The following is a 15,994-nucleotide window of genomic DNA, read 5'->3' on the forward strand; positions in this document are numbered from 1 at the left end:
TTATTTTTTTTTGTTTGTTTGTTTCCTTTTTTTTTTTTTCTTCTTTTAAATATATATATTGCTTTTAGCACACTTAACCAGTTCAGACATAAAATAAGACTTCACAAACAGACATGGAGCAAAGCTCCTACCATCCCTAGAGACAGCAGAACTGAAGACAATAGCATTGCACTCCAAATATTTTCACCTGGAACTATACTAATGGTGATGATGCACTTCAGGATGCAGAGATCAAAGCTTATTTCTCTTTACACTCTACTGCAAGCATCAGGAAACCCCTCACAAGATGAAAAGGCTGGAAAAGCAAGAAGGAAGCTTATACCTCTTTAAGGAGCTATCAGCAGAAACCTCAAAATGCAATGTTAGCCAGTGGTTCTCTGCTGAGACTCACTTTCATGTGATAGATGGTCAAATACTTGAAGGATGATAAATGTTGAACTTTGAATGAGTATTCTAATTCAGAGGGAGAGAAGACTTATGTCTGGCGTTGATGAAAAAGTAATCAGATGTCCCTGACATTTTAGCCATTAAGTGTTTATCCTGGAATGAAATAGAGCAGTTTAACTGGTATTATCAAAACACAATATGTTTGGTATTTTTTTCAAAATTAAGAAAGCCCTTGACAATTGAACTTGCTTACAGGGAAAAATACTTCAAATTACATCTATGATTTAGGAGAAATTCTTTTTTTTTTTTTTTTTAATGGGAAAAAAGAAGTTTTGGTAATAGAGAAACATTAATACCATTTGTCAAGAGAGAGGGAGGAGACATCTTATAAGGCATGATTCCATTTTAAAGACAGGTTTTGTGGAAAACTGGAATACCCTAGAGGGTTCGTGCAGCCACAAGTTGCACCTTATGAATAAATCAGAAGAGAATAGCTGAAGAGAAAAGGGTAGATGTAGGGTCTGGAGAGGGGGGATCCTGCAGCTCACTTACACACAAGCGGACAGTCCCTGACTACCATCCCCTTCTTCAGCAGCAGCACTTTCTTAAGATCCAGTTTCCAGTTACTCTTCTCCTGCCAGTTTGATCTGCATTGCTTTGGGATTGTTCATGCAACTCCCAGAAAATTCTGCGTGGGTGAGAGAGTTATGAGTAACTGAACTAGAATGAATCATTATTTTCAAATGAAAATAAAACCAGCAAAACATAATGGTGCTGGTTCTCCCCGTCCCTTCTGTTCTCCCAAGGTGTAGTAATCGTAATGCTAAAAGGGGACAACAGGGTGCAGAAAGAGACAGTAAATGACCATGGTCCACTACAGCTGTGGGTCGCAGATCAACAGATGCACAAAACTAACCTCACAAACTTGTCCAAAGTAGGAACTGGAAGTCCAGGGACTCCGTATTCAAATGGTCCTTTGATTCAGATGTGATTCCAATGGTCTCTAAAGGGTCATGGTTTCTCACATGGCCTGTCTCTGGTGGTCAGAGGTGCAGGCAGCACAAGGAAGCTGTGCATGTGTTCCAGCAGCTCAGGCCCCCACCTCCTCACCCTTCAAGAAGCCTGCATTGCCATGGGGCTGTTACCTTTACGCTTATCAGGCCACATGCATACAGTCAGTTTGGGCAAAGCTTGTTTGCAAACAAGGGCTTTCAAACCAAGGGCCATGTGGTAGAGAACAGGCAAAGTGTCATATACACTGGCCAGCCCCTAAGTGGCTACCAAACTCCTAAATATTGCCATTTGTGACTGGGTAAGATGAGTCTGTTTTGACATTTAGATTTATGGTGGTAGGAAAACCCCATTACCTATGGCATCTTTGACACCCATTTTTTGTCCCTAGAGTAAACCTTAGCTCATCTGGGAATTAGCTTCTTTGCCTCATCATTGCTCCTCCATGCTTGGTTGACTGTTGTCCTTTATACTCAACCATGATGGCTGAAAATAAATGTGTGGGACAACTTGTGCCAGTTTCCCCAATTTAACAGTACATGGACGTTTTTGTGAAAGTGTGAGCCAGGATGTTTGTGTTCTTTCTCCTAATTCTCTCAACAAAATGATTTTATAAATAATCAGGCCTTAATTGTGTGATTCCAGTTAATGCAGAGGGAGTTAATTAACATCTGGAACAAGTTTCCTGGCCCGAGCTATTAGCTGTGTCTGGTGCAGAATTCAAACAATGTATGAAGTGAGGCCTATAGCCAAATGATTTTGTACATAGCTGAAATGAGAAATGACCAAAGATGGATGAGGTATGGCAGCTGCGCCAAGATAATGTCCGTTTTTGGTAAACAAGTGTAGACATGAGTCAAGGCATGAATGCTGTGCCGGTCCAAGAGGTGCACTATGCTGCGAAGAATAAGCATCACCTCTTGATTTATCCCCTCTTCAAATCCTCCAGCTCTCCCTACTTGTCTCCAAAAGTCTCATGGATCAGTGATTCTGGAGACTTTCACAGCTGAGGGAGGAACAAACCCACCAGCAGAAAGGCCAAATCTCCCTCACAGCCTTGCACATTTCTACTGTGTTTTATCCTATCTACACACAAAGTCAAACAGGAGGATTTAATCTTGTGCCACTGAGAAGGAGAATACCAAGCATGAGCAAGCAAAGTCTGAACCTCTGTCTCATTTATCTGTATCAAATACAGAAATCCATACGTGGCCTTTTAATCACCAGCATTCCACCTACAGAATGGTTCTGGGCAAACCAAGACAGAATGTCCCTGGTCCAGGGTAAAATTTTGAAAAAATTTTGGGGTAAACACAAACCATTTTGTCCAACCTCAAATTATCTTTTTTTATTCTTTGAGATTTATTTTTTTTTTAATTTCTCTTTCTATCATTTTTTGTTTTAAGTAGAAAATAAGTTCAACAAAAGTCAAGAATTTTTACCTAATAAATGACTAAAAAAAAGAGATCTGCTTATTGTCTCTCTTCACTGTCTTTGAAACCTTGATCCCATGGGAGCAGCTCCTGGCTTCTTACCCATTTGGTAGTCATCACTTCACTTGTCTGGGAGCTTCCCTCAAGAAAAGGATTTGTTGTTCTCTTGGAAAAAAAGATAATAATAGAGAATAAACCAATCCATTGCTCTGGGGAGTGACGGACTGGGGTACCAAGTCTGCACACCATGCAGAGAGGAAAGCTCCTGCCTGGTCCAAAGGGACATGTAGCCTCTCCTGGTGAGAAAGTCGTCACAGGACTTCACAAGACCATGGAAAACACTCAGCTTGGTTGCATGGAACTTCTGACAAAACTGCTGATCTGACCAATAGTCATAAACCAGGAGTAGGTATAGAAACAGCTTTTCACTCTGAAAACTCTTCCTATTTTTCACTACCAAAAGATACTAAACATGCCCAGGAATGGATTTTCACATATGTCTTGTGAATCTCTATATTTACCTAGGGCAGGAATAATATATCTGAGCTAGTTTATACAGTTGCTGTCTTATTACCACCCCACAATGTGATGAGTTGTTATTCAAGATTTCTTATCCATGTTCCACGTTTTAGTAGAAACCTGTGTTGTGTTTTATGCATGAGTTTCACACTGCTGCAGCTAGAAGGCATGCAGATGAAGAATGCCTCTCCAAATAATCCTCTCACTAGGAAACATAAACAATTCTCACCGAGCTCCAGCAGAAAACTGCAAACTATGGTGCAAACTGTATTTCCATAAAGTTCTATGCAAGAACATAAAAGACACGCAGAAGGGAAAGCATCAGCGAACAGACTTGGGTGAAATGGAGAGTAATTTTTGGATGAAATGTACAGTTTGGCAAGACCCATATTTTTCTTCAAAATGATAATCGCTGAGCTCAATTTCAGAAGATCACATATATGGGGTATCAGGTACCACCACAGCCACAGACCCAGCCATGTCTTGGGGACCATCCTGCTCCTTATCCCATATCGGAGCAACTTGGAGAATAATTACTACCACCTTAATTTCCCCACCCTTTTGCCAGAGCTGTAGATTTCATGCTAAAAAGAAAGCAGTTTACTGGAGATACAGACTGCCATTGAAAGCTGCTGAAGGCCACCAAGTTTCCAATGAAATTAAAAGGTCAGCTGCAGTCAGCTTTGGTGCCCAAGTCAGAGAGAAAACAGGAGAGGCTGTGATGCTGGGTGATGCCAGGCTACACCAGTAAGAGGACTGGGATGCCGGCATGCAGTCCCACACTCTGAAGTACCTACTGGTACTCCAAGGAGATAAAATGATTGGTAATTCAGCCCATTTTTAGATTTATGGCCAGTTTGCATTTCATGCACAATTTCTGTAATCTGTCTCATAATTACAAAAATTGCAAATAACTTTTTAATACCAATGTAAAAAAAAAAATAAAATAAAATAAAAAAAAAAAAGCAAATCTTTCACAGTGTTTTTATTGCCTATTTACAATCTCAAATCAAATGGTTTACAACTTTGTGTTCTGAAAATATACAACATAAGAAAACACTACCCAGGCAAAATTATATTTTTATGGTAATGACAGGGATGAATTATAGTTACTCCAGTTAAACTATAACGGCTGCACAGATGCTAGGAAAAAGCGGTTGTACAACATATTTTGCCACCATAAGAACGACACCTGCTAACTCTGCCATGGTACATATAAGAGCGTGTTAGCCTTTCTTTATGAATATTATTTTCTAGGATTATAATTGGACCATAAACATTCACTTGGGGATAAAATATCAGTATGTAGGCTTTAAAAAAATACCTTGAGAAATAGTCCTTCAGTTTTGCATATCTGGATTTCAGCAGCAAGTTTATGAGAGACAATATATGCTTCTTTTCTGATCTTGTAGGATTCAAAAATGGTTTGCACTCTTCTTATGGTCTGTATGGATTTACAACAAATGAAGTTAGTGATATTTAATGAGTTAAAACTTAAATCCTCCAGCCCACTACTGGCAATCAGGAAATAATATTTATTCACAGATTATATATTACACAGAAGGAAAGGGCAGGAGTTTCCTTATGCATCTTGCCAATGTGTCCTGCAGACTCCACCACAGTCTCACTCCTGAGATGCTCCTCAAGAAGTTAATCTAAGTTTGTTGTTGTTGTTGTTGTTTTTCCACTGGAATGGGTAAGGAATATCGTGGCCATGAGCTCTTTCACAAAGCAAAGGTAGCCACCAACAGCAATGAACATTATGGATGTGCTAGACAGGGGTGGGCTGATTACACACACCAAGGCTAGAAGATGCAGGAATTGAGGTAAATCATATTACAAAAAGAATGACACTACATTAATTTGCTGTCATTCCTTTTACAGAAAACTTTACTTACTACTTACTCTTGGTAAGAACGTGAAGGTTTTGGTCAAAGTGTATTGTCTGACTTTTTCATCAAGGTGATTTTTGTAAATGGAGTATTCAAGAACTTAATGAAGGGTGCTAACAGACTGTGTAAAATCAGATCCAACTAGCACAAATTTTAAAAAAATTATTATAAATCAGAAACATCAATACTTGTATTACTGAAATGTCAGTGAAGTAAAACACCTTCAAAGAGAAGAACCACTGCTAAAAATCCAAGCAGACATTTATTTGCATCTCAAGGATTGCTCTTTTAGTGCAGGAAAATCTTCCTGAGTCCGTGCCCCCCTCTTCTTTACTTTAAGCCATCTGGACAGAGTATGAATGAAGATCAGACATTATATATTTCATTCTTCATCACTGAATCTGCTCCATCTTACTCAATATTAAAGCCCTGCCAATGCCTTGGGCAGCAGTAGCTGACCCTTTGTATTAAGACCTCCTCTGCAGTGGATGCCTCATGCATATGCCTATTGATGTATTTTAGAGTGAAGATAATTTTTTTTTTGTTTTGGATTTCTTTGGTTGGCTTTGTATTCCTCAGCAAGTACCTATTGTATCTACATTTTCATGCCATGTATTTCTTCTCACTCTCTGCTGTATACTGTATCATTATATTCCACCAAAAAAAGCTACTTTACACCCATCTTTATCAAAACCCTATGAGACACTTAAACATCACTAGGAAGGGTTCTTTATCACTTAGATGAATTTTCCCCTAATTGTATCCTTTAACTCCAAAAGGGGTTTGGGGACATACTTTGTATGAAGGATGCTATAGAAAACAAAGTTGCCTTGCTAGTGGTTCTGCTTTTATATTTCGATCCACACAACTCTCTGCACACCAATTTGCTTTCTCTTTTCCAATACCCATTTCCTCCTGGGGCTAGTTCCTGGGACAGAGCTGTCTTCAAATAATTTAATTATCATGTGGCATACACCTTTTTAGTCCCCCCTGAAATGGTGTGTGATGTCTTCGGTTTACATCACTTGTTGGAAAACACTCCAAAGCATTGAAAAACTATTAAATTGTTACAGTATTGGATGCCAACACACAGGGCTATTAGTCTAATTCATCCTTCAGATCAAAGCCCACACAGGCAGCTCTCCTGCCTACAGCTATTTTCCTTTTACTTTCCTGCTTGACAGTAGTCCCTCATATCCCTCTGTTCTCCTCTCTTTGAACATACACATTTTCCTTTAGTCATGGAAATATAATTTATGTCTATTATACTGCATTATAGATTGCAGATCGGGACAAGCGTGAGTTACTGCCTGGATCGTCTGTTTATTGTACGTCGGGTTTCTAAAAATAAATAAATAAGAAAGCCACCCTGCTTCGCTGGGGAGAGAAAAAATAAGAAGGGGGAGGACTCGGGGGCTGGAGAGGGTGTTGGGGAGGGGAGCTGGACTCTGTTCTCAAAGTTTAATTTCCAAGCAGGGACCTTGAAGCATGATTTATTAACATCATGCTGTTTGCTTTTGTCACGTTGTGGATGTGGCGGGGGAAGCACTGGCCCCGCTCCAGCCCAGACCACCCAGCGAGCCACGCAGAGCTACCGGCAGTGCACACCCCGGTTCAAAGGTTCACCCCCAATCCACCAGCTCCATCAGTCACCAGCACCCGGCCCCACCGCCCCACTGGAGGCGAGAGCAACAACAACAATAACACCACCCCCCCCCAAAAAAAAAAAAAAATAATTATATGCTAACAGGCGGGCTGTCTGGGATGCAAGAATTGCAAAAACAATCCCCACCCCAACAGGGAGAGTATGTGTGTACGGAGGAGAGGGAGAGTGAGGAGGGGGGAGAGAGGGAACGAGGCAGACAGAGGGGAGGGAAGAAGGGAGGAGGGAGCCCTAGCTCTGAGAAACATCACTCCATCTCTCTCACTCCACAGGAGCTGAGCAAGGAGCAGGACGATGTTTGACAACACACAGTACCCCTATAACTGCTTTAATTATGATGGGGATGATTATCCTACCTGTAGTTCTGACGAAGAGAAAAAATTCACCAGACCGGCATATAGGTAAGATGAAGTTTTTCCAAGTCCCCTCGTCTCTGGGGAGGATTTTGAGCTCTGGGAGAGTGGGATCAGAGCACTCAGGGCAGTGGGGTACCTTGCCCCAGGTGTGCATGGTGGGGCTGGTCCTGGTGTTGACACCGTGGTGGGCAAATTTCCCCCCCTCTCTGTGTCTGAAGTGTTCATGATTTGTTTCTTCTCGTGCGGGGTCACAGCAACTCTGGCATGCTGTTGAGCGACCAGACCTCAAATGGTCTCTTTTGACCTCCAGGAGCCATAGGAGAAGGGGAATTAAATGTGCAACTTGCCAATGGGGGAGTTGGAAGTAGATAATTGGTGCTGTGGTGGAAAGATGCACAGTGTAGTGCTCACAGGTCCTTTCCAGGAGCAGGCAAGATCTCTGGTAACAGGGCTCTGAGCCTGGTCGGTCTCACTGCAGCCTTTCAGCCCAGGGAAACTTTTCTGATGGGGTTTGAGAGGTGGCTGAACTTTCTTTAGTCCTCTGGGACTCTGCTCCCTGGAAGTAATGCCTGTGTTTTGTGCTGGTTATTGGAGAGCAGAGGCAGTGACTGTGCTCAGGGCTCGTCCCTCAGACATCTCGGGTTAGGGTGCAGAACTGGAGACCAGGGCGCAGGGTGCAGAAAAGGAGAACTTTTGGAAGTGGGCTCATAGATGCACGCTTACCTGTGTAGTCCTAATAATGGAATATGTGGGCAAGGTGACGCTGTAACAGCAAGTTTTCCTTTTTTCAGCTACATTGCCTTAATTGCAATGGCCATCCAGCAAAGTCCTTCAAATAAAGTCACCCTCTCTGGCATTTATGACTTTATAATGAAGAAATTTCCTTACTACAGATCAAATCAAAGAGCCTGGCAGAACTCCATCCGACATAACTTATCATTAAACAGTTGTTTTGTGAAGGTAAGACCTATAACTATATATTTACATACACACTGTGCATGGCTGAAAAAATATTCAGGAATAATCCCATCACTAGGAAAGAAGGAAAAAGAGCAGCTGAGCTGCAAATCGTTTAAAATCGTCCTGAGTTGTCAATTATAGAGATAAAGAGTATGTCCTTGTCTGATGTATGCTAATAGATAACAAATTGAAGAGGCTGGAGTTTACATCCTATTCATATAATGAAAGAGAATAGGCTTAAAAGTCTTGTCAGATGTGTTTACACCATTCTTGAATGTAAATGAATGCAGATGTTAAGCAGCAGCATCTGTAACACATACAAATACTGAACTGCCTTTAAATAAATACAGGTTCCCAGAACAGAAGGGAATGAGAAGGGGAAAGGAAACTATTGGAGCTTTGCAACGGGATGTGAATCCATGCTGGATCTCTTTGAAAATGGGAATTATAGGAGAAGACGGAGGAGGAGGAACATGAAAAGGGAACATAAAGAGCAGAGATCAAGCAGAGGGAAACGTCCTTCATCCCCTGATATGTCTCCTATGGACTCTGCTTTTAACAGTATTTCCTCTTCTGAAAGTAAACACGAAAGTATTGGATCAGGACCAAGACTACTGGAGCCTCGTGGGTTTGCTCCAAACAACATGACCAGCAGGCAGAGCCTGAGCAATTCCTCCTTAGCAAAATCGGATTCTGAAATTAAATTCAGCATCGATTACATTCTTTCAGCCCCCGACCCCTTGCCTGTCCTGAGATCTCAGTACAATATGCAAGATAACAAATATCATCTACTGGAGGCCCAGCAGATTAATCTCCAATTTTGGACAATGTGATGTTATTTAGACGTGGTAACAAAATCTGAGTTGCAGTGTATTCAGCAGCCTCATGTCACTGAAAATCAGCCATCTGCCTCTTTTTTTCTCTTCCCGAGCAGTATACAGAAAGGGTTACTGATTCACCAGCTGGTACTCTGTCTATCCCCTAAGAACTTTGCTAAGGTTAAAGTCTAAATAACTTTAACCAGTATCAGTTTTTGCTATGCTGAAATCCATGAAATTATAGCTTTGTTCTCTAAAATATCCTGGACATCATCAACCACCACACAGAATTTTATTTTTCAAGCAGAATCCAAAAGAAAAGAGACTTGCTCATCACCCAACACTTTATTAGAGACAAGTGAATTGGATTCCACTTTCACTGGTGGAAATTAGTATCAATTCCACCAAAGTGTATAGGTCAGATCTTGAGCTGATCTAAAACAGTGTAATTCCGTTGATATGTGCTACCTGAGAATGTAATGATTTGGGTGGGGGGGCAGGGGGGCTTTGTTTTCTTAAAAGGAATCACAGAAAATCATCCCGTCTTCCCTTAATTTTTATTTTGGCATCATGTCTCAAACTGTTGTGTACTATGCAGTTTTAATCCATCTTTATTTAGTAAATGTAGCTATTTATAAGTGTTTAAGGTATATTTTTGTCGATATTCAGGACAGAGTTGTTTAAACTGTTAAAGTTGTATTCAGAAAAACTCCACAAAAGCAAATTGCAAGGCTGTTGAACTCTGGTAGACATTGATCGATAATGTGGCAGAGGCATAGGGTCTCCTAATACTCTGATTTAAAAGCAAAAATAACACTTTCCCCTGGCACTATCAGAACGCTCCCTGAGATGCTGCAGGAAAGTCCTTGAATGTATTTCATTTAGCAAGCATGAAGGGAGACACATTTTTCCAAGAAGCAGTGTTCAGTGTCAACCAAAGCCAAAATTTCACCAACCTGCTTTGAGACAAGTTGTATATTCTTATTAAACAGATTTTTATTGATCCTTCTTGGAAGCAATTACTGAAGTGGCACCTGATACATTTTCAGCAAAGCTGGTGAGATTTATAATTTACAGATAGCAATGCTAGATAACGAGTGCCATTTCTAATGAAAGTCCTTTCATTACATGCAGCAGGGTGTTTCAGGACAGAACCTGATGGGCTATGATGAAGTGTAACTAGCATTTAAGAACTTGTTCTTATATAACTTGCTCATGATAAATTGCTTCCCAGTACCTAACGACAGCATCAGCAGAGACACTACAAAACCTTGGTTTTGGCTTGGCTACTAAAAACTTCGCCTATTAAAGATAAAAGAAAAAAAAAATACAAGGATTCTAGTGGTTTTAAGCAATTACATATATAGAGATAAAATTATCTTTACAACATGAGCTAAAGGTAAATGAAGGTATATGAGATAAGATTAAGCAAATTGTGCTAGAGGAATGCTCAGGCATGACTTGAATTTTTATGCAGAAGCTTTGACATTTCACTAAGTTATTTTACGTTGTGTCTAATATATACTGTACATTTATACTATATATTCTTATATATTGTTATTGAGAAAAGGAGCAATATTACTGCACTTATATGTTGTAAAAATGCATGATGTATGTTGCTATGATCCTGAAAGTCCTGCCATGTACTGAAAATTTACCATCAGCAGTATTTCATGCTGATTGGTAATAAATGCTCATTTTGGGGAAAACTATAAAACTTGTTATCTTCTGGCATTTCCATAGCATGCAAAAGTCTTTGCTTCTTCTTCAAAAGAGCCAAAATGGAAAATGATGTCAAAGTCACATCACTGCATGTCTCCCAGACTGTCAAGGGATGCCTTCTTGTGACCAAATTCTGCCTTCAAATGGGAGTTTTCAGTTCCCTGTGAATCAATGGTTGTTCTAGGCTACTATCTGAAAGCAAAATTTGACTAATTAGACCCAACTGATTGTCTGTTTACACTGATGTTAGAAAAAAAAAAGAAAACCTCTGGGGTCACTGGAAAGATGGATTCTCATTTGAAGAGAAATGAGAATTTGCTCGTTTAGTATTTATATTCAGTAGTCAATAGGTGTGGGAAGTATGTCTGCAGTGAGTATCTCAGTATATGCATGCACTCACATGTGTGTCGATATGTGTGCAACTCTACATTTGTATATTCATGCTTCATACGCATATTTTTTCTTGATTGTTTTAAACATGGCAATGCTGCTGTTAAGCTGATAGTTATAGTACACATGGCACTATATTTGAAATATATATTTTTTGCAGTGAAATGTGCATATGTTTCTTACTATGTGTTCTTTGTTACTGCTGTGAGCAAAAGGTAACTAAATGACAGCAAAAGTTCCCACCAAGCATACACCTTGCCCAGGTGAATGCAGTGGGCTGCTGAGACCAATGGTGAAACAGTTACGGCTACTAAGCACTACAGGATAAATGCATTAGGAAAGGCAGAAATATACCCACATAGATTTACAGCAGAGCTCCAAAGCCATTTTCAGAGAGATGAATTAATATTCACAAATAGCCACTTTCTTTGCTTGCAGTAAAGTGCCTGCTAGGAGACACTGTCATACTTGAGTTTCCCTAACACATAATCAAAGAAATTTGTGTGCAAATAGGTGTTAACATTTGTTTTGCAAAGGATATCAATCATATTTCAAAAAATGAAGGGACATATTTCAATTTACCCAGTATATTATATTCTGACGACTCCAGAAAGGTTTCTAGCACTTAAAGTGAATGGCATTTAATATAGAACAACATAACAGGGGTGAGGGCTAGACGTGACCTTATTCAAATGTCGTCGCCATTACAAAGCCATTCCCAATGTAATTATAATTAAATACTTTATGCCTTTCTTGCAAATCCTCTGATCGATCATTGATATTAACATTAATATTGTATTACCCCCGAGCAAATGTCTCCCACACAAGTGTTATGGATCACCAGGTTTCCATTAACAAAGTTGTGAGCTATTGCTGTATGCTGGTCGTGGATAAATTTACGTAAATTACCTTTTCTCAGGGAAGGGGGGGAAAAAGTCTAGGGTTTTTTCTTATCCCTGCACTCTGAGTCCAGTGCTATTTCTTCAGTTCCATCACAGCCTGCCAGTTACTTCCATACAGCCATAACCAAAGAAAGAGAAAAAAATCTCACAGGAACATCCCTCCTTGCCCCTCACTGAAGCAGGTGAACATTCCCTAGACGTGGTTGAGAACAGTTTAGTGTCTGGGTTAAAAGCTGAAGCCAGGGCTGAGCAGTGCATGCAGGCTGCAGGAGGGGGCTACCTTCTTATGGGCAGGATGAAGACAGGGTCTGCACCCCACCGATGCCATTCCTGGGGTGGTTATGCTGGGCACAGCTGCCAAAATAAGCAACGGTAAAGGTGTTTGGCTGAATCCTTAATTTCATGGGGTTTTCCTGATGGCAAATGGAAACCCAGAAGGAGCCTTGGATTTCCTAATCCTAAAAAAGCTACTTTCCCTGGGGGGGATGATGCTGCCTGTCCCAAGCCCAGCAGCAGGGGAGCAGCTCCTCCCTGCCTGGCAGGGGAGAACAAGCCTTTTGTCCTGTCCTCTTAGGATCATAAATACCTTTGCAAAGGGAAAGATGAAAGGTTTCTTCCTGGGGAGAAGCTTGGTTGAGCCTTGCTGAGGGACCCCGGGGTGTTCTCTTTATGTATCAGTTTAAAGAAATGGTTCCCATGATAAATCAAAGATTTTGTGGAGCTATGCCAGGTTACTCTGCACTGGTTTGATTTCCAATGATTTAATATCTTGGGCTTTTGTCACTGATGTAACAGAAATATTTTTTTTACATGGCAAGATGATGCTCTTGCTGCAGAGTAAAATCCAAAATACACAGGCAAAGATGCAAGCACCTTTTTCCTACCACCAACATGAAGAGCCTAGATAACAAATACCCAATGCAGTTCAATGTGGTTGACCTCAACTGCTGGAACATCTCCCTCATGGCACAACCTTCCCCTCATTATGGGAGCTAAAACCAAACCTTTTCTTTGTCAGTAAAGCAATGTTGCCCTACATTTTCTACAGTCAGATAGACCCTACTGGTTCAGTCCTATTAAATCACAGCATAAACAGAAGCTGTGTTCAATAAGCATTTGAAGGGCAAACCATGCTAGAGAGCTGGTGTTCACCATGACTATATTATGTTGTGCTGCATCTTGTTGCTTGGATTGTCACGGCCTTCCTCAGCCATGCGACAAGTTGATCCTCAAGTACTATGCGGGGCAATCTGCATGCTCCCTCAAAGATGAATGTAGATTTTCAATTTTGGACCATTTTCTGCTCCCAGAGATTTTTCCTTTTGGGTAGGAATTGCGTGTTCAGGTCCAAATGTAGTGTGTCTTTCCACTCTCTTTCAGGTAGAGGGGACACCCTGGGTGGGAAAGGAGTATGGAGGGACAAGCCTTGAGGAAAAAGCTCTGCTACACATCTTCCAACAGTATAGTGCTGGTTGGGACTCTGCAAATGGTTTGGTGCAAGGGTCCTTGGGACTGTGTATCAGGTCTATATTATCTTGCAAATGGGCAGTAGCTCCCAGTGTCCCACCACACTCAAGCTGGGACACTGCACCACACTCAAGATGGTCACTGGTCCCACCGCACTCAAGAGGGACCCTAGTCCATATGCTTGCATTGCGCCTAAGCAAACAGGGCCTTAATCTTCCCCTCTGGCAGTGTAACACTTCCTTACCTGTGATCAGCACTTCAAATCCCAAACCCAAAATGTGGAAATCCCACTCTGATCATTCCATCTGGACTCTACCCTCTCTAGATCCTCTGGGGTGCATTCTCCTTACAGCTCTGTGGGTATAAATCCTTGAAAATCCATTAAATTTAGTGCAATTGCTTTTAGAATTTAAATAACACATGTGAAACTGAACTTTGCATTTTGTACCCAATGTATCTACTCACACAGTCTGCCAAATTGTGCCAGCAACTTATCTTCTAGATAGCATTCGTGAATGGTCCTGCCTCCTTATTTTGCCTCAGCTTCCAGCTTCTAATTTCTTGCTCCAGAGCATGGCTACCATATGCACTGCAAGGCACAAAGAACCTACTACATACTGTCTGTCTCTCTTTTACTGAGAATGTCTTTCTTATTGCACGTAGGGTCATTAAACTAAAGACCAGGGTAGGTCCAAGCCCTATGGAACTCACACTGGCATTTTTTTACCCAGAGAGCTAACATAAAATAACAAAGTAAGCTGTGCTCCCTCCCACCCTAGCTACAACAGTTGGAGGCAAATCCAACTGTGAGAATTTTGCCTGAGAAAGAACTGCAGGATTTCTCCCACTGTGAAATCCAGCTGTTAATTCAAACAGAAGGGATGGACCTGACCAGATAGGCCAACTGGCTTGTTTCCATCCCAAAGTCCATTGTGTTCCACAAGTTCCTAAATTTATGGTTGTGAAGGTCTTCCAAGCCCTGTAACGGAGTATGGCATGCAATGTTTTTGTTATGGAATGCACGCTGCAAAGGAAAAACAAGGTTTGAATTTATCTTTCAAATGAAGATCCTGGAATCTCTCAGGATAAACAATCTAAATTAGGAATCAAAACACGCCATGTTTCTCACCATAAGTATGAAACTGAAAATAAGCACTTACAGAGTACTGTCAGAGAAGAAAGCTAGAAGTTGCAATAACCCAACTAACTCTCTTTTTGTCATGAGCATTTCTATGTGTGCTCATTGTCACTTCCTAGCAGGGGATGGCAATGTGCAGCAATGGGAACAACCTTTCATCTTTGGGGGACTGTCATTCTGTTGGACTGTTTCAGAAAAAACGTTTTGCATTTCAGGATTGAGCTGTCGTTATTCACCACCAACGTTTATGTTAGGTGCATATTATCTTGTCTTGCTTTGAGCAGGCGGGAAATTGCAAAATGCTCTTTGACTTAACAGTGCAGCTTTCCTGTTGCTACAGCTCCACAAAAGAACTGTTCTGACAACTCTGCTCCCTTTCAGGTCTTTGTCAAAGACGCAGTGAAGACTTAATAGGCTTGGAAGTTTGTTCAATTTTCAGAGTGATATCAGCATATCAGTGGCTGTAATTAAAAAAAAAAAAAAAAAAGAAACTTCCTGAAATTTGCATGGCTACAATGACACTCTTTCCCTCAGTCATAAAAATCTTTTATTAGTACTAGTACTTGGCCTTACAGCCCCATGTATGTGAATCTAACTACCCCCCAGAAGCTGCAGTTTCCATAGCTGCTAATGGTGAAACACTGTCATGTTTTCCTTTGTCCAGGAAAAAAATTAGGATAGAATCAACTTTCCTCTTGAGCCCAAAGGCTCCACTGACCATTAGCCATCTGTCCCAAGCAGATCAGCTCTAGCTGAAAATCCTTTCTGAGTTTTCATGCACAGATATTTATCACTACATCAAAATTGCTCCCTGTTTCTCCCTCTATACCTTGAGGCATTAGGTCGTGCTTGTATTGACTGCCATCAGTACCCTCTGTTGCTGTCTTCTCCTTCCGCATGGACTATATGAAAATGGGAAACAGAAGCAGTTTTTCCATAAAATGAATCTGGAAAATAACAGGTGCAATGAGCTGTGTTTTGTGATTAATCTGTCTCAAGCTTTTCTAAAGCTAAGGGCTATATGAGCAATTATCAAGCCCTGGGAGGCATTTCAGTACTAATCAGCCCATAACATTGTTCTGCACTGGAGCATCTGGGACTGGCTTCATCAGTTGAATCCCTGACTCTTATGAAATGAGTGGGAGTTTTGCCATTGGGTTGAAGTGATCAAAACTTCATCTTCTGTTGCCAGAACCAGATTATTCAGTTTAAATGTCGTGTTGACTGCAGAGAAAATTAAATACTACCTTCTAGAAGTAATTTGATGTCTTCTCAAGACAAAATAGAAGCTTGTTTCCACAGGTTTCTTTGGCTCTGTCTTTCAGCCAGAAAAAAT

General features: G+C 40.9%; 1 protein-coding gene across 1 annotated transcript; it reads left to right on the plus strand.

The window, feature by feature from the left end:
• Positions 1–7,199: 7,199 nt before the first annotated feature.
• On the plus strand, positions 7,200–9,054 carry FOXL3 (forkhead box L3; the record flags this gene model as incomplete). Its single annotated transcript, XM_084295997.1, has 3 exons — positions 7,200–7,306; positions 8,053–8,221; positions 8,572–9,054. 3 exons carry the CDS (start codon positions 7,200–7,202, stop codon positions 9,052–9,054), a joined length of 759 nt encoding a protein of 252 aa, XP_084152123.1.
• Between the last annotated feature and the right edge of the window lie 6,940 nt (positions 9,055–15,994).

This window comes from Netta rufina (assembly GCF_964035555.1).
Source record: "Netta rufina genome assembly, chromosome: 15".
In the NCBI taxonomy this organism is placed as follows: Eukaryota; Metazoa; Chordata; class Aves; order Anseriformes; family Anatidae; genus Netta; species Netta rufina.